Genomic DNA, 25,968 nt, shown 5'->3' on the forward strand with positions numbered 1-25,968 from the left:
TGGAAAATTGCAAATAAAATGTTTAATTTCAGAAACTGAGTTCACCATTTATAAATACACTAAAACATAGTAAATGCAAAATTAGATTAGGCATAGGTACAGTATTTTAACAAAGCTACAACTTTTCTAAAAGGTCATAGGCAAATGACTTGTTTCCCAAAAAGTATTCAATGAAAACTGAAATGAAAAGATGAATCTTTCTAGAGTTAAACCATGGAGACCATTCCTTTCAAATTAAAATGCTGGCTATTTTTTCCATCTTATTTGAAATTTTAAGGGCTCTATATCCCATTTGCCTGATGGACACCAACAGTTAAGAATCAACCCTACTACATAAAGTTCTAAGCAGTGCACCATACCCATAAGGCTATTACTGAAAACCAGAAGATCAGTTATTTCTGTACTAAGAGCTTTAAGAAAGGCTGTTCTACACAATTGAAATTACATTAGGAGTAAGGGCTCAATTTTTACAAAAGGGACCTTATAGTTTCGATGCACTAAAGATTAGGAAAGGCTTCAGAATGACATTAGGGTCATCGTGGTAAGTTTCTTGCCTTTTTTGTACATGGCATTAAATAACAAGCATTAATTCACAAACTTTGATAAGACTTCCAAAGAGCTTTTATAAATACCCAGAATATTTCTGTAGTTCAGTTAAAATGTAAAACCTGAACAGGAGAATCCAGAATGGGGAGTTTTATTACCGATTGCTGTATAACTGACATTCCATATCATCTTAAATTTAAGATTTATTTTCAGATATTAAGTCAACAGTCTCCTGTAAACACATCTTTCTCAATAACTCTTCTTAATCCTGTAAGTACTTTAGGGCTTGCAGTTAAAAACACCGCATGATAAAAAGACAGCTTGAACCCCATCTTTCATGTACAGCTTTCTCTTGACAACTACAAAACCTGTTTTCTTGCAATTAAAGCAATGTTCAACTAAAATACAGTACCTGGTTTATGGTTTTTACATAATAATTGAATAAAAAACTACAGAATAGAACTGTTTACATCTTTTTTTTTTTTTTTTTTTGCCATTCTATTAAAACAAATGACTGAGCTTTTTTAAAGTTCATTTACAATTATGGATTAAAACCTACATAATTTTGTATAATTTGACGAGACAGGCTATCTCTAGTGTGAACTTTTAAAAAACATATATACAATATCTGGCCTGAAGTACTATGAATAAGGCACATGTAGACATATTGAAAGCTGAAAAAAATGATCCTAAAATTTGGAATTATAGTCACTGATTAGATGTCATACATGGCCCCTACTGGAGCAATTTAAAAAATCCAAGTTATAGATAGTTAATATCCAGTGAGCAACAATAGATTTAATCTAGCAGTTTGTTCATTAGTTTCAATACTGGAAGTATATTAAAGGAAGATTCACTTTCAAAAAGATAAGCTTTTCAAAGTGTTCAATCGTTAACCTTGACTGACTAAAGTTGTTGCTTTCATTGGATGTATTAAACAATCTCTCTGAAGGAACAATGCTTGGTGGGCAACCCAAGAACCTGACAGCCAATTTTGACAGTACTGGCCAAGATGACTTTTTAAAGTTCCAGTAAGTTAGAGGATCACAGTTATGCTCAAGCACTTCTTCCTCCAAGTAAGAAAGCACCATTTCCTCTGGTAACTTTGCTCTCTCTTTCAGGTCTTTTGTTTTCTTCATGTCACCCATGAGTGACCAAAGATTATCTTCCCCATAGGAATTTGTAGATGGTGAACCTATATCACATCCATTGGAAACAGGTTTATCATCATCTGAGGTAGAACTCATTATTTCCAGCTCCCTGATTAAGTCTTGTTTATATTGTTCAGCCTCCTCTTCTGTAAATAAGGATGTTTTATACCGGGGATCCAGAAGTGTAGCAAAAATGTACCTTGGATCATGAAGTGTGGAGGACAATCTACTCACCATAGCTTCTTTCAAGGATTTCAGCATAGTATCTATGCCCATAGTTTCCTCAAATAGCATTTCTATTTTTCTGTTAAGTATATGAATCATTGGAATCACTTGGCTTAGAGTAGACATGTGTGTACTCATCTCCCTACTTGCAGCTTCGAAAGGTTTGAGAGCATGACACACCGACTGCATGACTTCCCACTGATCACAACTTATTAGCTCCCGAAAGCTGCACTCTATCGACATTTCATCAATGGCTCTTTTCTGTTCAATAAGACGTTCAAGCATGTGAAACGATGTATTCCACTTGGATGGAACATCTTGTATTAGCTGATGCTGAGGCAATTCATACTCTTTTTGCAACTCAGCTAACTTCTCTTTTGCTTTTGCTGACCGATGGACGCGTTCACAGATCTTTCTTGCAATACTAAGCAAATTCTGAACCATTCTCTGGCTTTTAATAGCCTCATTTACAATTACATTAACCGTGTGACTAAAACATTGTACACTTGAATGATCACCTTCATTTAAAGTTTTCTCTATACTCTGATTATCAGTAACAGTAATCCCAATCTGAAGTCCAATGGAAGTAATCCATGTTTCCCACCAGTACTCAAGCTGTTTTTGAATACTGATTCCATTGTAGTCGCAATCAATCTGCGATACATTTAATAGTGCTGAACAATGGTAATCCTCACACTGTGGTCGAAATGAAGACTCAAACGTTACCCAGTGAGCAGTCAGGGTTAGATATTCTCGTGTTTGGTTGCTCATCCATATTCCAGACGTAAAATGGATCACTCCACTTTCAGCTTCTTTAAGATGTGAAATAATTATTTGTTTTACATTATCATACATATCTGGAATTGCTGTCCTAGAAAAGTAAGATGGAGAAGGTAAAGAATATTGAGGTTGCAAATATTCAAGCAGCCTGTTAAAGCCAACGTTGTCTACAAAAGAATATGGCTGAAGGTCAAGTGCAATCATTTCAGCTACAAGACTTGTGATTTTTTTGGCAACTGGGTGAGAGTCACAAAACTTGTCATTGGTTTCATCAAAATTTGAAGATCCTAGTATTTCTGTGCGCAGTGGCATGTGATTATCCGTAGATGAGGATAATACTGTCTCTGGAACATCAGTTTTCAACACATTGTTATGAAACCGCTGCAGATGTCTTAGAAGGCAACTTGTGCCTAAGTTTGTTGGCTTTTTCCCCCTACTTATTATACGTCCACAGTGTGTACATATTACTTTTGTTGAATCTGCAGAACAAATTGAAAAGTGATTCCACAGTTTTGAGGTCTTCTTACTATTAACAGGAAATATAATTTGATTATCATGTGTAACCATAGTAGGTAAGTCAGTCAACTTTGAGGATGAACATTCTGCAGAAGCCAAAGTGGCGTAAGGAGAATTTGCCAAACTCACATCAAGAAAGCTCTTTTGGTTTCCAATTACATCGGGATGGCGTCTGTATAGATGTCTCATTAAGCAGCTTGTGCCAACATCTCCTTTCTTACCACGGCTTATCATGCAACTGCAGTATCTACATACTGCTTTTAGACTGTCTGCAGGTGACAGTGAAAAGTGGTGCCAAACTTCTGATTTAAGCCTTTTCATTATCCTTTTGTTTTGCTGAAACACAGCAGTAGGTTCAAATATTAGTGGACCTAATCCCTCACACTGTTTTTCAGGAGATGAAACAAAGGAGACTTCACCTATATCATCAGAAGATGACAGCATTGAGTCTTCTACTAGAGCATCTCCAGAAGTCAGATTTGTATGGATCTCCTCGGAGATTCTGTCCGGAGAAGAAGAAACAGAAGTTGGTTCTTTCATTAGTTTTCCAGGAGAAGATGAGACAGAATTCAGATCGCTATCTGATGGTAGTAAAGAAGGCAATAGAGTTGGAGGTGTGGTGTAGAGAGGTGGTATGCTGGTACCACCCCCATTCTCTTGCAGGACAATGGAACGATGGGCTCTCCACATGTGTCTTATTAAACAACTTGTTCCCAGGTCTTTCCCATTTTTCCCTCTACTGAATTCATTCATGCAGTGGATGCAAACAGCTTTAGAATTATCTAGAGGTGACAAATAAAAGTGTTTCCAGACAGCAGATCTCCTTCTGGAACCTGATGCACTCTTTGGAATTACAACTGTTTTTTCTGCTACATTCTCAACAGTGTCGTCGTACTGGTTGTTGGGTAGCTGTGGAGATGAGCTGACCATGATTTCCTCTTTGCTGCACTTTTCAGAAACTGAGAGATCTGATATTTCTTCAGAAGACACAATAGAAACAGATTCCTCAATTATTCGATCTGGAGATGGTATTTTAGAAGCCATTTTCTTTACCAATTTTATGGGGGATAACATAGAACTCAGATCTCCAACATCTGCAGATTGAGGTGGCAGCAATAATGTAGACGAAGAAAAGGAGGATATACCTGGCATAGTTCCATTTTCTTGAATTAGTACAGTGGGATGGGCTCTCCTCACATGTCTCATGAGACAACTTGTACTGAGGTCCTTTTCGTTTTTACCCCTGCTAAATTCTTTCATACAGTACATACATATTGCTTTAGTGCTGTCTCTAGGAGATATAAAAAAATGGTTCCAAGCAGGTGACTTTTTTCTGGAGCTTATGTTTCTGCTAGAAAGGAGGCTTTGTGTCACAGCTTCCATTGCTACATCATACAGCGTATTACTATACTGAGAAAAAAGAGATCCATAATCATCTTCATTTTCTGTGGACAAATATTTGCCAGGGTTGTTGTTAATGAAGTTCTTTTCTTTGTCTTCCTGTTCATCGCTGCTGTCTGCATGTTTGAAATCATCTTGTTCTGTCTTTATATCCGTTCTTTCTAGAGTACAGTTAATACTGTCTTCCTCTTGCTCTACTTTTAAGTTATTGATTTTACCCAATACAAAATTATCATCCATTCCGGGGGACTCTGCTTTACTCATGTCCATGGATGACAAATTCTTCTTGACAAGACTTCATTTATTAATAAATATAGATAATTTAAAAGATTATTTAAAATTTGATTAAAATTATGTATCTTGTATACTGAATGCACAAACACAAATGTGCGCATGTGTTAAAATAATCTCTGGTTTATGAATCCTGTATCTGAGTTGTGTATAAGCAAATTAGTCATAAAAATGCATTTAAAAATTATAGACTTAATTAATGGAATCTCTTTTTTTTCCCAGGATCAGGACATTTCACATCATAGATGAGTGTTCTCAAAGACAGCTACTGTTAAATGCTTCATGTTGTAGACATAATCCTAAAAAATGAATGTTCTATTTTCTTGTTGAAGGAAGCCATTCTGATGATCTTGATTGGGCAACTGTGATTCTTTTGCACCATCTAGAAATAAAAAAATTGAAGACAAAGTTTATTAACACTTCAGTTACTTCAAGCGACTGCAGTAAAGGAACTGAAAACAGGCACTAAATGTTCTGTAGTAAATGTTTTACTCCTTTGAGATAAAAACAATTCAGTGTACTATTGAAAAAAAAAAAAAAAGGAAAAGCCCCAACATTTATTCAGTACATTTATTGTAGGCAAATATGTATCTACCCATGAAGTTCTGGTTCAGTTTTGACAAAATCTAGAGTCCAAGCATTGCTTTTGTGTTTGCTTGAACATACCTGTGCCTCATTTGACATCATAATTCAACCACTGCACATGCACATATATGCTAAAAACATATACTACATAGGTGTCTGTATCTGCAGATATATATGAAGACAATCAGGCATTTAATCATCTTAGCACAGAAATATGTACTTAAAGCCAGATGTTATATTATACTCCTGTCCATGTGAGCCCTTCATTATTGACAGCAGTATTTAAAAAAAAAAAACCAAACAAGAAACCTCTGTTTAAGGGTGTCCAGCATTGTCACACTAATCTCTCTTCCTCTGACCATAGTTTCACATGGTTGTATTTACTCCATAAGACTCCCAGACATGCTATAGAAACAAGCTACTTTTAGAGTTTCATGATTAAAAACTGAAATGTTTAATGTAGGGTCTGCATAAATGCCGTACAGACACTGAGGTCTTCCAAAAGCTCAACAACATCGCTCAGAAGCAAAGACACACATGATGGTGCCTAGTGCAGCACTGACAGCTCAAGTTCCTTGTGTACCCAAAGGTTACAATAGAAAGCCCCTTCACACCAAGATACACCCTTTCACTTGTGAGCAAAGACTTTTGCCCACCAATTCAGTACAAAGAGTAGGTTTCTGAAGTACAGTTGCATATAAACCACAGGGCCACAACAGGCTACAAAACCAGAACACCCCACTAGTCCCTCACAAACACGAAGTTGTCTACATTTGTCAGTCACTTTTTTTCACTATTGTTATATCAGAATTCTAAATTTTGCCAAACCCTTTTGCATTTATTTTTCTGTGTCATTAATGTAGTTATTGGTGCCTTCATTCAAGATAATTTTTGGCCACATAGGTGATGTACTCCAATTTGTGCAAACTGAATTTTTTAGAACTCTTTCTCCACAGCTGAAGCCAAAACACAAATTTGAATCAGTTATTTTAAAAACTTCCCACAACTTTCATTTGTTAGTAAAACACAAGGATTGGGGTGATTTATGGCGTGTCTTGCAATGGGCCAGGAGTTGGACTCGATGACCCTGATGTGTCCCTTTCAGCTCAGAATATTCTATGATTCTATGATGTCGGGAGACAAAAGGTGAAAATAGCCATAGCTACAAAACACATTAAAAAAGGCTATGCTATTCACACAGACATTGCCTCCCTGTATCAAGATCAGTGTTATATTAGCTTTGTAACCGATTTTAATTAATTTTCTCTGAGGTCTGTTTACAAATCAGAAACATTCATTTTCCGTGGATTTCAGATTTATGGAAAGCGTATCAGAGTGATAACTTTCTTTCTTTTCCAGTGCAGAGGAAGGGGCAGGAAAAAGGAGCGGTAATCATCTTACTGCAGCTGTTTTAGGAAAAGAGAGGTGGAACAGTCAGATTGTGCTAAGACGTAGGGAGCAACTCTGGTTTTCTTTCTGTACAAGTTTTAGTATTTGTGCACTGCCTTTCTTTCTCCTTCTCAAGAAAAAAAAATTGTTTTCACATACCAAAAGATACAACTGATGAAAAACATCAGTTTGAATGAAGGGAAAGACTTGAAGAAGAAAAGCTTTAGATTTCGAGAAGAAATGTAACACTACATAGGATATTCCATAGGTTTGTGAAATCACATCTAAGAACAATTCTGGCATCCAGAGACTAAATTTACATGACTCAGTATAAAATTGAATGAAACACAAGCTAGTGATCACACACATACTGATAATACAGAAGCACTTGGATCTGTGTCGAGAGAAAGCGTAAGATAGTCAACTATTTTTAATAGGAATCAATCTAAGAGGATTCTTTTTCATCTTTACTTTGATCTAATCTGTGAATTTGGAGCTTGTATTGCAAACAGGAAAAGCAGGAAAACATAGTAAGCTGTTGTGACTTAGGATCACAGAATAGAAAGGCTCACAAGCGACTCGATGCAGGGCTTACAGAACATAAATTATGCATGGCAGTGCCAAGTTACAGTAAGCACATTACAGACTCCTAGCTAGATTCACACAAAACACACGCACACATCCCCTGGCATCAGGTTCTGACAAACCTGTTCACAATTTCTTTCCTCAAAACAGGTAATCAAATTTCTAGCCTTCAATTCCTGTAATTTCTTAACTATGCAAAACCAATTCTAGGCTTTAAACATAAAAACCCGCAGAGATGCTTCAATTGCTTCTGTCCTGATAAGCAGTTACTGCTTCACACAGTGAAGCTTAAGGTAGCTGTGATGGGAAGATTTGGAAACCTGATAAAAAAGACCAGTTGCAACCTTTATAACCACACTTAACTAGACTGACATTCATTAAGACCACACATTGCCAGCGGTTAAGTTCTTAATCGTTATCAGCCATTATCACTACATATTCAAACACTTAGGCCCTAATCATCTTATCCTAAATTAGCTTTGAGTACACAACACCACTGAGCCGATGCCATAGTTTAATACTGATGACTGTGGTCCTGATGGTCTTACTTGCTGAAGCTGAGCAAGTGAAAAGGTGAGGGAGCTATTTGGACTGTGAAGCAGGAACAGTGGTGGTAGACTACTTTCTTCTCTATTTCTCCTTGCTGTTGCTGGGTGTTTTTAAAGCTCATAATCTCCTCCACCAAAAAAAGATGTGGGAAGCAATTTTATCTGCTCCTGACCTTAATTATCTTTGTTTCTTTAAGACCAAAAAATTTCTTTAGGACCAGAACAAAGGGAGATCTACGTTTAATTGCACAAAGAGGGGACAGAAAAACACGTGAATCAACAATTCAAGTAGTAAAATCTCCAATCAAAATCCAAGGATACAGGATAAGCAAGAAAGATTTCTGGTGCAACAAATCAGGCTCTTTCCAATGTGCCAAGTGACAGCACAAGGATTAATGGGTACAAACAAACACAGGAGGGTTCATCTTACTACAAGGAAAAACTTCCTTTGAGGGTAACAGAGCCGTGGAAGTAGCTGCCCAGAGAGGGTGTGGAGTCTCCTCTTGAGATGTTCAAAACCCACCTAGACAAAGATCCTGTACAACCTGCTGTAGGTGAATGTGCTTTAGCAAGGGGGGTAGGACTAGATGATCTCCAGAGGTCCCTTCCACCCCCCCACCATTCCGTGACCCTCTGTTATGATGTTACTACATCACACTCTAAAATTAAGTTAACCTCCTTCCTTTCAAACACCCCTGTGGGTCCAACCCAATTTTCTTTAGAATACAGTCTCCGGAATGCTCAGGGTTAGAAAGACAGAATGTTTTTCATCTCCTCCCACGCCAACTATATGTATGAGTCTGTTTTAATAAGAAACAAAAAAAGATGGAGTGTTTTAAAATTTTATAGTCACCTTGAACAAAGTATGAATTTGGTTATGACCACCTTTACATAGCTTGTTTACCCTTGGACCCCAGCTACTCAAAATGAAGGACTACTGCTAAACAAACAGGACATTCAAGGAGAAGAAAAATGTATTCAAAGGTACAAAAGGCTACAGGCAGAGAGCTCAAAATTAAAGTGATTTATGCCTTTGAAATCACCACAATGAGATACAGAATCACCTTGCAACAACAACAAAAAAAAAAAATCAAAGAAAATAAAGGGAACTAGAGTACAATTATCTATTCAAATGCACTACTCTGGACTATTAGCTCCTGAGTGGCTGCCGTGGTAAGAAACCTGCAGAAACATTTTATAGGATTTTCTATTCAAACTGGGATTACTGAAAGCGTATGGTGGTTGACAAGAAGTATCAGAAGAATGCCACTGCCACAGCAGACTGCCATGACCTGAAGAAATCACTGCTAAAGGAAGGAGGTAAAAAGAGAAACACTAGTGCCTCAGAACCACAGAGACATACATTAACACACAGAGAAATATGAAAAGCATGCAAGAACACTGAACCAGGAGCAGATTATTTGTTTGTAAAGCACATCGTGGCCTGTAAGCTTTAAACAATTTTAGATTGTAGGTTGAGTAATCATGCAATAATCATGAACTTGATTACATCACAGAAATTTGGTTCAAATAATGGTCTAGAGAAAGTAGTTTAAAACAAAAAACATTATTATAGAAGTGCATGTAGTGTAAATACACAGACCCACAATAGCAAAACACAAGAGCAGTTTTTTCAAGAAAGATGCAAAATGTGGAGACAGTGAAAGCCAAACCATTTGCTGGTCTGAAAAAAAAAAAATCAAAAGTAGTACAGATTTTGAGCACAAGATGCACATAAAAGATCATTAAAAATAATTTGCACAAACAGATAACAGTTTTAGAATAAATAGTGCTACTCTTGTTTATTTTTGGAAATGTATAGGCATCATTAAGAACTCCAAATAAAAAGAAAAACATTAAAAGCAAGCAATACAAGCAATAAGGAGCAGATACTTTGAGAAATTATTTGCTTCAACTGCAATAAGTACTATGCTAATTACGGAATATTTATGAAAACAAAATAAAACCACAAAAACCAAATAAAGAAACCTCCAAAAATCCAGAAAACACACATCTAAACCCTTTAACAAATAAGAAGAACATGTTTCCATAAATGTATAGCCAGATGAACCTTGCTGCTTTTGCAAGTTATAAATTCCTTGAAGAAGGAAAACTAAGAACAGTGACTTTTTTTCCTTAAGAAATGCCCTATCACAAAATGTCAGTACTAGCTCACCCATAAAAAACTACAGAAGTTTGCAAAATACTGAGCAGTTGAAATGGAGAAAAGACTGCAAAATTAGCATGTCAGTCACACTTTGAACAAAAAGGGTCCTACTTTTAAGTCTCACTGAAGCTCACAGGAATCAGCACAGACATACAAGCATGAACTAGAGGATGCAATATCAGGAATATCAGGAATAAAGCACAGTCAGGCTTAAAAGAAGAAACAAGTTGCTCTGGACTTCATGGGAGGTATAATTTGTAGAGAACTGCTGGGAGAAAAGAGAATAGATTCCACCTTTACTATTCCATTACTTTTCCAGGCACCTGAAAGGCAGATCTCATGATAACCAATAACTTTTTTGGTTTGTGGTTCTACAAAGGTTTTCTCTCCAAACAGAAATACCCTCTCTCATGTCCACGACCTCAAACACTCCATCTGGACACAAAAGAATACTGTACCACCAATACTGTACATTGCTCCTTGTTGACATGAATAGTCTTCTGTGAGCTCCCAGGTGTGCTCCTGCTACTTGTCAGGACACGACAGAGAGACCTCCGATTTATTCGAGTATAAAGATATTTCATGACCCTTCATGCTGAAAAACTCAGGGCTTGGTGTAAGCCAGGGCCTAACTCACTCATTGCAGGCAGAGAAAAAACAAGGTGTACAGAGCCGAGTATTATGGTCACCACTATCATCATTAGACTCCACGTACTCCACGTACCCTAATTACAAATGCAGAAATTTTAGCTGAAGCGGAGACTGAAAAGTTAAAAAGACTACCCACTAAATGTAGATATTCCCCTCTTTCTTGCCTCCTGTCCCCCAAAACATCAAATAATTTTACTGTTAACACAGACTATTTTAAGCAGTAAAAGAGATCTGCTAGGGCCAAGTTATACTTTTTGGTTTAGCGGACTCTTCTCTATGTTCTCTATTTTCCATACTACCTTTAAATTAATAATAATGTAGGAAGGTAACAGCTCAGAAGTGGAAGTTTTAGTCATAGACTATTGTTGAAGGGACAGCGTTGAGTTAAAATCTAACCAGCATACAGAAAACACCGAACATTGTACAAACTCAAACTCCTCAAACTTAACCTCTTACTCCTGGAAAGATATTTTGTACATCTGTTTTCTTCTCTTCCTGCTCTAAACACCAAAAAGTCAATGGGATGCTGTTTACTAATCATTTTACTAATACTGAAACATCAGGAAAGATTCAAGAACTAAAAGCTCCACCTTCATATCAATATTTCCATCTCAAACCCTAAATCGTCTGCATCACGTATGGAAGAAAGTGTGCATTCCAGTTCCCTCCGCACACAATGGTACTGCCTCACTCTGTTGTGTGAAAGGTTGAAAATAATTTCTGACAGTGGCAAAACTGAAGAAAAACGGTATGATTTCCAGATCAACATCATTTAAAAAATACTTTGGAACAAAGTGGAAATGAAGATGTAATTTTTTTAAGTAATATCTTTTTTAAAAGAGGATCCAGTTCTTAATTCAGTTCTTACACTAGTATATCCTCAACCATAAAACTTCTTAAAATGATTGAGATAAGGTTTTTTAAATATTATACATTTCGTATTAATTAGTTTTAAGGTGTGATTTAAATAAGGATGTTAGCATGCTTATTATTTACATCTGGCTGACATTTAACTCTGACATCCCTGTTTAGTGCCCAACTGGATTTGCTAAACATGCTCAGTCTCCAAATGTTTCATCAGACCCCAATGATACAGGCTGACTGCTCAGTAAAGCAGGTGTCTGATATAGGGTTGGGAGTCAAAGCTCAAGCTTATTTCTGGAGAAATCAGTCTTTGTAATTTATTTGCCAATTTATTAAGCATATATCTACTTGAAGCATCATCCTGCACCACCTAGGTTTAAGCAGCACTGTCAAACACCCTAAAGCCCATAGCACAGAAATCCCCTTTCCATGTGATTTCAAACAGCATTTATCTTAAAAGTAAAATAAATATGCAAAGTTAAAGCAACAATCACCTCAGCCGAAACAATGTCACTCCCAAGTTTTATGTAAAAAAATAAAGAAATATCACTGTGTTGCACTACCACCATACATTATATTATGTATCACCAGAAATAGTAGCACTATTCACACCTACAACAACCTGATAAGCCTTTAATTGTTGCTATTTTTTTCCTTAGTGCACTAAAAATACCATCAGATTTTAAATGGGGCTATATTCCTTCACATGTCCTTTGATAATTTGCCATAACAGTACACTATAATGAAGGAGGAAAAAACAAAAGCAGGTTGTACTCATGCCAGTAATTTCCATCCCAGCCTCTACTAAGAGATTACTCATAAAAAACAGATCTATCACAATAAGTAAATTATGTCAACATTTGCCTAGGATGTCTCCTAAATGTTGAAGTGTTCTTTCTCGTCATCTGGTACGCAATACTTGCAAGATCTGTTTCTAAGCTATTGTTCACACCTACCAAATGTCAGATCTGTCTGTTCTTTGTTAAAATGCCAAAGTTTTAAGCAATAATTCCATTACAACTTAGCAGGATTTTCCCAAGTCTAACAAATCAGCTCAGTGTTACTTCAAAAGAAAGCTACAGCAAATTATACTCTTGTGATACTATTATAATTTACAAATTTTGATAAATATCATATGCTAATAAGATGGGGCAATTCTTATTACAAGAAGTAGGGTGGTCTTCATAAGAAAATTTTTTTTTTTTTTTTTTTTTTTTACACAGCTGAAGCATGTACTGTCCAGCTTATAGCATTTTTAGTGCAGGACATCAAAATTGCTTTTAGTATCTCATGCTGTACAATTTGGGGCTGAGGGATGATGAACGAAGGCTGAGGTAACACAACACAAGGGTAAAATGAAGAAGATAAAGATAAGAACTGATTAGGAAAGATGCATCACTATCATCACAGAAAAGGAAAAAACACACAACAAAACCCACAGTAACAACAGGTAAGCTCAGAAAGAATGAAAGACAAAAGACTGCTAGAGAACAGTAGCCTCCTTTCAGAAAAGAATCAGAAAATGCAAAGCAAAGCTCATCTAACAATTCTTTTCCCCAAGTGATCGATTCTGTGCACAGCCCATTACTCTACTCTTCCTCCTCCTGTGCAGCCCACAGTTGACAAAGTAAGCGGGAGGGGATTAGGACAGGAGATTTCTCTGGAGTAGTCCACCTTCCCAGTTTGCAATAAACTAGAAAACATATATTTTTGTGGGTTTTATTTTTTTTTAATGTCTATCTTTAAATTCAGTAAGAGTGAAACCTCAAGAACCTAAGGATAATTTCAAACAGGAAGGAATGAGATACCTGTAAAAGAGAAAACAGGGTTACAAAGCAGAATAGGCAGGATGATGAGGAATGAAAAAGCAGTTAGGAGAAGCACACCATGTCTTGTACACAGTACGTCTTCTTGGAACTCCTGCTGAAAACATCTATGTAAGTGTGAAAATCCCTCACAGAACGTAAACTGAGTCCTTTACAGAATATATTATTATATTAACCTGTTTGAATTATAATTTTTCTAAGATAAATTAAAAAAATGGACCTTTATCAGTTGAACTGCTAACACTATCATATATTAATATCTATTTTCGTCCTAACCAAATCAAGTCTGAAGAGGTCTGTTCTAAAAACACATTCACAGCTACTCATCAATCTGATTCTGTGTTCATATTGATGCCAGTTACTTACAAGTCCTCAGATAGTTTCAGCTGTGCTATGGAGAGGTTTTCCATGATTTACATATATCATATTTGTGTATCTGCATCATGACATAGTACTGTGCTTGTATTGAATGTTTTTATCCTGGAATGCCTGTGCACTTAAAGGCAGGTTAGAAAGAAAATGTTCTTAATAGTTCCTGAAAAGACAAAAAATATTTTCAAGAGTATAAACAGTAGTTTAAATGCTTCATAGGGAATTTTTACAGCTAAGCTTAACTGTTCTTTTTTCACAAAACTTTATTTCAAGTCAGAAGACACCTGGTATGGAGAAGAAACAGATTTCTTTGGAGAATCTTTTACAATTGAGGGCATCCTCTTTCTTCCTCATGTAATAAATTGAAGAAATATGTCTATATTTTTCTTAAAGCACAGAAAATATCACCATTTTACTAAACATAATGAAACAATATTCACAGTCTTACTATCCAAAATATTTTTTATAGTTCAGAAACATTCAGTTTCACCACCTTGCCAATGAGCACAAGAATTACAACAAAAAGAAACAGGTAACTTTAAAACCAAGCTGCCAAATCACATGCAGGCATAATCCATCATGCCCACAAAAGGGATGAACTTTTTATGCCTCTTTTAAGTATTTTTTGTCATTCTGTATGTTTTAAGTAAATTGTACATTCCTCAGTAGCATCTGACATTTTCACCTGATATTCCAGGTTTAAAACCAACGAGCACAACACTGTCCCTCTCAAAACAAACATTCCAATTCACAGAACTGGGGAGAGAGAGAAATGAATGTACACATCTCTGTGTTCATGTGTCAACCAGCCTGTCACCCAGCCTCCACAAAAAGGGGTACTTTCCCTCTTAACTTCTTTGAGGGATGTATTCTCCTTGCCTTCTTTAAGGCAAGGTGAGACTTCGCCGAGACCCAGCTGACAGGACAACCAAGCCAAAGGAAGCTGACATTGTTTCCACCAGCCCCACACTGAGCAACAAGAGGAAGTACAAAGAGACTCTCCTGTCCCTGGCAAACAAAAAGCTCCTTCTTTGAATAGCTTCTTCTCCCAAAAGAAATGGCTTATAGAAGAACCATCCCACTGCTATAATTTGAGCAAATAGGGTTTTGCTCAAGGCGCTAATGAAAAACACAAGAATTTTAATTAAGAATAAAGCTTTTTGTAGTAATATTCTAACTAGTGCAGTTCGTGAGCTTTCATGTAATGAAACCTGGTTTTTAAATTAAGTTTTAGAGAATAAGATTACATGGGTATCCTATTCAGACCAGGATCCACAACACTTTTAGTACAAGAACAGATGAAGAAAAGGGTAACCCTTGATGTTCCCATTTGCTTGATTTCTATTATTATACATAATTATTTTAATAAACCTAATATTTTGAGAGATATATAAAAGGTAAATAAATAAAAACATTTAGAGAAAAGAGAGGGATGAGGAATCTTCCTGTTCTTTAAGGCCATCATTTTTTCTGACATTTATGACATTTCCTGTCATAAATGAATCACAGTCTCCCCACTGCACAGTAAAGCCACAGAAGACAACTCGAATCACTAGGAAAAGAACAGAACCCCAATTCCCTGTTTCCCAGTAAAGATGATGCTGACAGCATGGTCTGCACACTGCTTGGCTCCCTGAAAGCTGGCCCGCTCTTCCTACTATTTCAACAGCTATTAATGCAAGTCACAGCAAATGACAACCTCTCATGTAATGAGTTTTACATTGTTGCCTTTTGGTTGGGTTTTTTCCCTCCTGTCTGTAGATATGCTCCAATATCCCGCATATCACATCCCCACCTTTAATGCAGAAGAAGGGGAAACACAGAGTAAAGTATAGAAAATCTGATATGATTGCCATCAGATATGCCACGTTTTAGCATTGGGATTTGCAGTCCCAAATCTTAAAGAAAAGCTCTAAAGACATAGGAGCCAGTAGTCAGGTGTGAGATATAAACAGGCAGCAATTTTCACACTGCTTTTTCCTCTCCTACCTCTTCATCTAGCACTACTAGATCTCTTTAATCAAGAACTAGATTTTCTTCATCTATCTAAACTGCACATAAAAGTTACTGTAAAACTAATTCTTACAGGGTATGCTAAAGGATCTAGGCCTATAACATTTCTGACCTACCAAAATTTAAAATTTTAACAGAGAAGGTAACATCTGGACAGCAGAATACTCCCATGTTTGTTCTTGGGAGACCCCAGCCCTATGTAAGTACTCATTCTTAGGGTACCTGTTTTCAAGAGAGTGTTGCCTTAATCATAAATTGGGATTTCATAGACAGAAAGAACATTTGCAAAATGCCAACTCTCTGGGACGCACTACTCAACACCAAGAGCTGGTGTGCAGCAACTGCACTGCACTGCATGTACAATCTGTACTGGTGAATACATCATATATGGCATATCGATATACTGAAACACAGAGGAAAAACAAAGTCAGTCTTGAACTACCAAGCCATGAAGGAAAAATATCTCAGCAGGAAGCAGGATGAGATCACTTACAAAATTATGGATTTGATATATTCCTCATATATCCCCAAATAAACACATACAAATTGTGGTGTAAAAAAAATGTTGCAAGGAACTCAAAATACAGTCTATAAATGCATTTTTAGCCTGACAAAATTTATCTTAGCTCTGTTCCCGAGAGCTTACAACCTGAATTTCAATGAAGTACATGAATATGACAAAAAAGAGGTGATGAAGCATATAAATTTTCCTGTTGGAGCTCATATTGGCATTTAATTTATTTTAACACTAACAACTTACAGATTTTATTATCTATCAGAACAACCTTACTTGGAGTCAACAATTATTTCATATGGGAATATAATTCAAGAAATAGTTCTTGAAGATCCTAAGACCACATACTCATTTTCATTAGACAGGTAGTACTAAAGTGGATACTTTCATTGAAGGTGTTTAACCTTGAGAGTCAAAATAGAAAGGCACTTTAAATAGAAGTATAAAACACTACAGTGCTTGACATCATGTAAAGAAACAGTGCAAAGCATTCGGTGACCTCAAGGTGAGTACATTAGAATTCAGCATTAACTACATAGAGAGTGAACTTTTGGATATCCTGGTAAAAACAACATTTTATCAAGATTTCTTGACAGTGGTCTAAAACTGACTTGAAAGGCTGATGCAAACGACAACTACTCTTTCCTGCTCTTTGGCTTTGCTATAGACTTGGAAAGCACGAGCAGTTCATGTTTGCTTAGACTCTGATGTAGAACAATCTACAGGAAGATTTAGTATGTAACAAAATCCCCCATGCACTCTGTAGGTGTCACCTAGGAAAACCTTGCTTCAAGGAATGAATCTGAATCACGCTTTTAATTTTCTCTTCCTACAGAGGCCAGAGTCTTATGGTTCAAGGTTGCAAGAGTTGGAGTCGTTCAGCCTGGGGAAGAGAAGGCTCCACAGAGACTTTAGACCAGCCTTTCAGTAAAGGGGGTTTGTAAGAAAGATGAGGACAAACTTTTTAGCAGGGCCTGTAGCGACTGGACAAGCGGTAATGTTTTAAATTAAAAGAGGGTAGATTCAAACTACATATAAGGACTACATTTTTTACAATGAGGATGGCGAAACACTGGAACAGGTTTTTCAGAGAGGTGGTAGATGCCCCATCTCTGGAAACATTCACAGTCAGGTTGGAGGCTCTGAGCAATGTGGTCTAGTTGAAGATGTTCCTGATTGTTGCAAGGGGTTGGACTAGGTGGCCTTTAGAGGTCCCTTCCAACCCAAACCATTCTGATTCCATGACCCCACCAAGACTTCCTATCTCAACATCTTCCTGGTCTGAAACATTTTGTCCATCTGTTGTTAACATGCATGTTAACCAATCACATAGGAAGCCTAAAAACTGAACTATTTTATTCAGGGCAGGGAGGGATGGGACACAAGAAATAAAAAGAAAGCTCTGAAACACTATACAATAACAACATTTATTGTTATTCTACATATAAATGCTGATCTGCATATGAACTTTTTTTTTCTACCGCATCTATTCGGGAATCTCAGGCTTCCAAAAAATCTGTGCACAACAGCTCAAAACGAATACATAAAGTTTTAATATTTTAAGACAAAAACCCTAGAAAAAATATTAAAACTAACTTTATCAATGAAGACAGGAAAATCTGATTAAGATGCATGTAATTTGAACATAGAATGATTGTAGCATATAAGTTTCCTCCCCATTTTTAAGCAGTATATTTCAGGGTAAGGATGTATATATGCCAGCTGATACCAGAGAGTAAAAGGTGCCCCATAAATCATAAAATAGTTACTATTTCTGTAACACTGTAAAGATATCCAGGCTTCCAAACTTAATTTTTAAGGCTTGGGCACTCATACAAACCTCCTGCTAAATTATTAAGCTCCACACAAGTCAATGCATAGGCATACAATTATTCACTCCTTTTATCCATTGTCTTACTCTAAATAAATAAAAACAATGATACAAGACCCAAGATAAACAAGCTGCCCACTAGTTTATTGAGCAAAACAAACAAACTTACACATCTGTTCCAATGCACGCAGGCTGCTTCATTTGAGGTTAAATACTTGCTACTCAAAGTTAATGATGAGATGATTGTATCTAAGGAAAAGAAGAAAGTAATTACTTTTAGTGGGTTTTTTTTTTATACACGTTAGCTGTCACAGTGGCAAGTCATGGGATGTTTCAAGTTTCTCTTCAGGTGAGAGCTCCAGTAGTTCGTTACATGACTGGCTCTTGCCTGTTTTCAAATCCCCAGCCCGCATAACTGAAAAAGCAAAATTAGACATTTTCACCTCTAAAGCTCCAGAGCAAAAAAAAAAAAAAAAAAAAAGCCTCCCACATGATTACTAAAAAAATTTAAAAGTCAAATTTTTATACTTATCTTGGCACTGCTCCATTTTTTTATGCCTATGCTTAATGAAATGGAGTCTACACTACATGCAAGACCTCAAAAGACCTTGCCAACACCTTTCAATGCACTACAGGATTCACCTGGCAGCTTGTTACACCTCCTCTTCACGAGCTAAACATATTGCTTACACACTGCACCTACTGTGTGTATTAATCAACATGCAATAGTATAGGATCAACACAAGATTATCATTCCCCATATATGAGAAAGGAGCAATTGCAAGTGGAGCACATTAGGTCACACATTTTGACTTAGCAACAAAACAGACTGAAACAGTCTATCACAGGACACACTTTCAGAGTTTTGCAACTTCAGTCTCACTGACCATCATACACACGAGTGCCACTGTGCAGAGGCACAGCTCTTACAGCTCTTACACTGCCCCAGTACACTGAAAACACCCAACACAACCAACTAAGAAATCTTTTTGTCATCTCAGAAAATCCAGAAAGTAAGCTTTGACTCCAATTCCAAATGCAGAAAGAGCTGGACTCCGAAATGCTTAGTAGTCAGGATGTCACTTTGTCCTCTTTTCTAAACTTCATATGGGTCAAGCATCAACACGAGTTAAATCTGCAAAGCATTCTCCCCACCAGTCAGTGATTACTGCTCTTAATCAGACTGTGAGATGTTTAATTATATATATTATATATATCCACACTTAGGTTTTTTTTCCTTAGGAAGGAGAACATCTCTCAGAGGGCAGAGAGTCCTGATAGATGGTTTACTGTGCATTATGAAATGAATTATATGTAACTTCTTTGACTAACATTTTTAAGTAAAAATACCCTTATAGTGCCTCTTAAGCAAGAGAAACATCTCCAGAGCTGTGCTGGTGGTTAATTTGACTGTTGAGACACTTCAGCTATTCCTATTACAGCAACATTTAAATAATATATACAGAGAAGAAGGTGTCAGGCAAGCAGATAGAGACCCACCCGCTCGACACAGGGTGCTCAGTGGAGCGGTTCGGGAACTCTCTCCAGATGTGGATTAAGTTCCTCAGGCAAAGCAGGGAAGTGAACCTGGCTCTCCCACATTCCTTGCAAGTGCCCGAGCCATCAGACTACAGGCAAGATACAAGTAGAAATATGCATCTTTATGCTCCCTGATGTCTTTAAAAAACAACACCACTGCTTTCATTCCCATTTTCCCATTCTTTGATTTGGTAAAGATGACCATAGTTTCAAGCCAGGCCAAAGATTTCACTAAATTAAAATCAATGCTTGATTGTTTATTTTAGTGAGAAGAATAACAAAAAAAATCATTTTAGCTGGATCTCAGCTTATTTTCTTTAGAGGCAAACACTGATTCAGAAAACAGTATACAGAATTGTAACAACAGGTAAGCAGCATAATTATTGACAAGCTATTTGAATGAACATATTTGGGGCAAAACTGGCACAAATTCTTTGATCATTGTCACATGAGAGAAATATATGATTAATTTTAAATCCCTTTTCCCATACATTTTGTAAAAAATTGCAAAAAAGTATTGCTAAATATGTCCAGCTGTTAAACCAAGCCTATTTTCAGCCATAATTTTCAAGCTATTGACTACTGAAACCCAGAATTAGCTTTTGTGTTGAACGTAGAGAAAATCTGAGCACTCAGGGCACAAATTACTCTAACACACCAAAGGAAAAATATATCTGTATGACACTAGTGAAGGCAAACTAACAGACATGACTCAAAAAAAAAATATAGAATCAAACAAACTTTCAGGTAGCTGTAACAATGGACTAGCAACGCTCTACACCTTCAGAGAGGGATCGTCCAACCCTACATGTCCTTAAACAGTAAAGAAAGGGAAAGAGGTGAGAGATGGAAGGGACACAACTGTGCAGTAATTGTTAAAGAGAGCACACAGGTTGCAAGTTTATATAAAGATTATAATAATATAATATTTCTTATGTCAACATCCACTGAAAACCAGTCTTAAAGAGATTATAGGAAAGACTGATACTTCACCTTTCAATATAAAAAAAAAATCACTATTTATTCTGAATTATCACACTTGAATGAAAATAAATCAAGCTTTAACAGCCCATCATATTGTGAACTATCCCATCACAAAAAAAAAACCAAACAAAAACCCAAACAAACCTACAGCAATACTACCATGGTTAAACTATGTATCACACTAATTTAGGAGAGAATTTCCTTCACTTTGGTGGAAAAAAAAAAAAAAAAAACCAAACCAAAAAAGCCCATAATAAAAGCTTTAGTTGTTCTTGCCTCTTGACATATGAGCTTTAAACTCTGGATTTCACTTGAAAACTACCTTTAGGCCATAGAAACTACTCAATTTTTTCACTAATTGACTGAAATCAAACAATTCCATAGTTGTGAATTGACCAATACTGAAGTTGCCAGTAGCGAATGCAAAATAAACAGTCAAAAATGTGCAGAAAACAATACACAACTTCCACATGAGAACGCTCTCTTTGGGAAATCTGTTTTGAAAGTGTACACTACAACAGATAATATTATGTAAATTACATTAATTTATGCCAATACTACTAAAATACCTAGATTGTCCCTACTTAGGGAAAATATGTCAGTCGTGAAGATGAGTTAAACATCCTGCTCTGTATATTTGCAATATTCCCCACTAAACTATCTACAATACTGTTTCTTATATAAGCCTAAGCCAATATATATGTATCATCATGCTATTTGAATAAAGCTGATTATTTTAACTGTACACTAGTGGCAACCCTATAGCACAATATGCTCACTTTGAAGATAAGAACTCATAAAATTATAAGCAAGCTGCAAAAACCCAGGATTTACAAAATCTCCTCTACGCAGTCTTCACTGTAAGTGGTGGTAAAATGCAGCAAGCTGTTGGGAGATAAAAAGTGTGCATTCTTTAACTCAAACTTTCTCAGAGCAAAAAAAAAAAATTTCTAAGAAGTTAATGCATTTAGGGTTCTAAAAACTAGAAGAGAACAAATTCCAAGAAAAAAGGGAGAAGAAAACAGAAAGACCTAATAGGTTCAAAGGACACTTCCTTTTGTAATACCTTGTTTTTAAAAATATTTGACAGGTGGATATTCTACTTCAGTGGATGGACAATTTCAAAAAAAAGTGCAAAGTTCTGTATCTTCAAAGGCCCTGTTTAAGTCTTAGTGATGTGTTATGTCTTCTGAAGCAGACCCCCTCTGCACTAACCACCTTTGACACTGGTTGTTCTGCAAACACAATTCTTGCTCAGGACATTTACTGTCTTTGTTTAAAATGAGCCTTAATAGGTGAAAACATCAGAGAGAGGGTGTAGAAGACAAGGTAACAAAGACAGCAAACATTCTGCTAAGCTCCTCACCTGTCTAGCCTTTTGCTGTTCTATACTTTGCTTTTCACATTATCAATGTGTATGCTGTACCTGTCACAATTTGGCTTTATATAGATGCCAAGAGTGAGTGGTTTGGCTGCTTAAAGAAACACCGTCAAAGGTGCTGGCAAAAGCAGGGTTTAATATCAATATATGAAAACACAACTTTACAGAGTTTGATGGCAAGGCTCACTCTACTACTTACCACACAGACTAAAGCACACAAAGGAAGATCAAATAAGAAGTAATTTGGAATGATTTACACAAAAGCTGGGAATGCAAAAGAGGGTAAGAGTGCAAAGGATATGCTTGCAAAGATAAGCATGAAAAAGGGTTTAGCAGCACTTATTCATTCAGTACTTTAACATTTACAAAGCAATTTGATAAATTTTATTGCAATTATAACAATGATTTAACTACAGATTTGAAAGAGTAAAATTCCTACTATAATCAATTCACACACACAAAGGTAAGACAATGTGTACAGCTATTTCTATGTGTGTAAAGGTACCTATTAAAAAGTCTCCTCAATTTCAGTGAAATACTTCAAAGCCCTTTGCATTTCCCCATAGGCAAGGGCTGCACCTTGAGGAACATGGTGATGGAGGGGAGGGGAAGACAGTCCTTTGAGTATCAGACTTGAGGGTTTGTGAGCTCTGAGAGGTGTCCTACCAGAGGAAGGTGCTGGCACAGCCCACTGGGGTCCGGTAGAGCACAGAGGGCCTCACTTAGGAGGGTTGTTTATAGGGTCACAAGATGATTGACTTTGGTCATCAGTAAGTTTCCATCCTGGCCATAAACCAAGCCAGTAAGTACTGGGCTTTTTACCCAAAGTGCAGTAACAATGGTACCGTTCCACTTGGGCTACCATTCAGGTAAATGGTTTACCAAGGCTACAAAGGATAATTGCTTATCCTTTGTTTCCCACCTTTACCATGCCAGAGCTCCTGGTAAGATCAGGGAGTGCCTCGTGGCCCAGCTGGTACGATCAAGGGACGCTTCACCATTCAGCCCATTCGGACAGGGCTTATCAGGAGCTTCCAAGTAGGCAGAGCAGTCACGAGGACGGGGGGTGGTACACCACCAGAAGTAAAAGAGTCATTGTTATTCAAAAGTACATAAGTTTAGAAAACTTTTCTCTGAAAAGCTTAGTTTAGATATTTTGTTTTACTTTCATTTTACTTATTTTCAATCAATTCTTACATTTGACTGCTCTGGAGAACTTCTATGGAATAAATTCCTCAACACCTGTGAAAGTTGGAAGGTACTTGCAACACTAAGTACCAAAGTAGATAGATATTCAACTATATGAAAACTGTCAGCACCTTGCCTGTTGGTCTCATACCCAGCAAACAGCACTCAAGTTTCTAATAGTCCACAAAAGAATTTACGCTGCTTTTAACATACAGTGAAAAGACGCAAGACTTTTTCCTCTGCAAAACCCATCTCCATAGCAAATAATAACTAGAATGCCCCTACCCAGTATTGTACAAACACAGGCTTCCTAGGAGCAGTGTGGTATCTTGGGGATCGCTGATGAAGTCTTCCAGACTTCACTCCCCCACGAACATCCTCCCAAGAGTGCACATCTGTGCTTTAAGTGAAACGCTGCATTACTGGAACTTTCCTTTAGAAGAAAAGAGCTGCGTTCACCCACTTGAAAAGCAAAACACATGCACATGCAGAGTAGGTCTTACAGACGACACCACCTAAAGCAGGTCTAAGAAGTACATTCATGTTATGGGGGCTTGAAAGGCTTTCTCTACTTGGCATTACAGTTGTAGCATGACAGCTCAGGCTAAATTACTGAAATCTCTCAAAGATACCCCCCAGAAACAAGACACGACCGCTTCTAACATGTAAGTGCCAGAGAGAAAGATCTCTACACTGCAAAGCCAAACTCTACTAAACTTAACAATGATAAGTAGAATGACCATTAATGAAAAAAAAAAAACAGGCCTTTTACCTTTCATTGCAATAATAAGTGTTTTTACACTTTCAGTAGGCTGTACGTGCAGCAAACAACTTTAAGTGTATCGGACACCCTCTGGAATCCAGCACGCATTCTAACACAGCCAGTCTAACATAGGCAGCTGTCTCTGAGTAGGTCCAGGAGTTACAGAAGACATTTTTAAGCAAAATTACCACGCCCCAAATAGAAAACGAGAGCAGCAGCACACGAAAGCTAAATCCTGCACTTTTCCCAGGCATCTCTCTTGAGCGACTCTGCTCAAGAGGGACAGGACTGGAGCCTCCGCGCACACACGCACAGACGCGGTGTTTACGCGGCGGCCGAAGCCCTGGCGGGCGCCTGCCCACCTCGTGTCCCGCGTTCTCGAGGGGAAACGCTTTTTGGGATTTCCGAGGCTTTCCGGCGCCCGACCAGAGACCCTATGCCCGAGCGGCCCGCCGTGCCCGGGCAGGGCCGGTCCGCACCGTGCGGGGGGCGGTGAGGTCCCCGCTCCGGGCTGCCGGGCCATCTTGGATCAGGGTGGCAGCGGCCACATGGTCCCCGCTCCTTCCGCGGGCTCAGCTCCCGCGGCCCCGCCAGGGGGGCCCGGGGGCGAAGCCCCGGCGGGTCCCGCCGGCCCGGCCCGCACACAAAGCCGAGCGGGCTCCGTGCTCGGGGCGCGGCCGGCGCCAGGGCGGGCACCCCTCCGGGGCAGGGGGCGATGGAGCCCCTAGGGCGGCCCGGCCAGCGCCGGGTCCTCAAGTCCCTGGGTACCGGCGACCTCCGCCCGCCGGACCGGCCGGGCCCCCCGCGGGGCCCCGCAGACAATGGAACCGGCACCGCGGGCCTGGTTCCCGACTCCCTGCGCCGCCCCGCCGCCACACGCCCTCTGCCCGGCCTGGCGGCGCTGTCCCGCGGGCGCTCCCGGCCGGGACGCGGCGCCGGGCCCGGGTGCGGGCCCGCGGCCGCACAAGGCACCGAGGCCGCCGAGGCCAAACACGGCGGCGGGCGCGGGGGGAGCGGCGGGACCGGGGCAGCAGCGACCGGACCGGACCGGACCGCCCCGCCCGGCGCCCTCCCGGTGCCCGAACGCTGCCACTCACCTCCCCGGGCGGCTGCCGCGGGGGAAGCCGAAAGTGGCCGCTGCCGCCGCCCGGCCGGGCCCGAAGGAGTTAAGAGGAAGGGCCGGGCGGGCCCGTCCCATTCATTACCCGGCGCTTTGTCTCGGCCGCCGCCGCGGCGCTCGGCAGCTGCCCCGGCTCGGCCGCCGCGGGCGCGCGGCGCAGGCGCGGGGGGCGGTGCCACGCACGGCGCGCGACATGTCAGCGCGCCGCGGCCGCAAAATGGCCGCCTTGGGCCGCGCCGCCCAGGGCCGGTGGTAACGGCCGCCTTCAGCGCTGCCGCCCGCCGCGGTCCTGGGCCGGTTGAAGGCAGTGGCTGCGGCGGCTCTGAGGGTGGTGGGCTGGGGCCGGGGCGGTTCCTGCGGTGCTTCAAGCCTGGGAGGGCCGCTGGGGCCTCTACCTGGCCGGCTGTGCCTTCCCCGGGAGGCCGCAGGCGGGCGCCCCGAAGTCCCCATGGGCCGGGTGCGGAGAGGCCTTGCTGGGCATCGCTACGCTGGAGCAGGCACGGGCAGGCTGCTCTGAGTGCAGCCCTCGCCTTGTCATGAGCTTACCCTCTATTACGCGTGTTTGTATTTAAAGGGACCCACCTTGATGTGTGTTCGCGGTTTAGTGCACAGCGTGTTTGGTTCTGGGCGCTGTTTTGCTGTGCTCGGTCTGCCTCGGGAGCAGCCCTTCTCGTGGCACTTGAGTCCCACCCGCGCAGCCGTCCCAGGGAAGAACGTTCAGGAGTGGTGGCAATGCAC

At 39.3% G+C, this 25,968-nt stretch overlaps 1 protein-coding gene across 3 annotated transcripts; it reads right to left on the reverse strand.

Annotated features, from left to right (window-relative positions):
* ZBED4 (zinc finger BED-type containing 4) lies at positions 1-25,916 on the reverse strand. Of its 3 annotated transcripts, none has more exons than XM_064656229.1 (3): positions 25,813-25,916; positions 18,425-18,504; positions 1-5,292 (listed from the first exon to the last, which is right to left on the reverse strand). In XM_064656229.1, exon 3 carries the CDS (start codon positions 4,887-4,889, stop codon positions 1,371-1,373), a length of 3,519 nt encoding a protein of 1,172 aa, XP_064512299.1. In that variant the 5' UTR covers positions 4,890-5,292; positions 18,425-18,504; positions 25,813-25,916; the 3' UTR covers positions 1-1,370. The 3 variants fall into 3 exon arrangements, with proteins under 3 accessions (XP_064512299.1, XP_064512298.1, XP_064512300.1); XM_064656228.1 differs by lacking the exon at positions 25,813-25,916 and adding an exon at positions 25,208-25,365; XM_064656230.1 differs by lacking the exons at positions 18,425-18,504; positions 25,813-25,916 and adding an exon at positions 25,208-25,365.
* Between the last annotated feature and the right edge of the window lie 52 nt (positions 25,917-25,968).

The sequence above is a fragment of the Pseudopipra pipra genome, chromosome 5, assembly GCF_036250125.1.
Source record: "Pseudopipra pipra isolate bDixPip1 chromosome 5, bDixPip1.hap1, whole genome shotgun sequence".
Classification (NCBI taxonomy): Eukaryota; Metazoa; Chordata; class Aves; order Passeriformes; family Pipridae; genus Pseudopipra; species Pseudopipra pipra.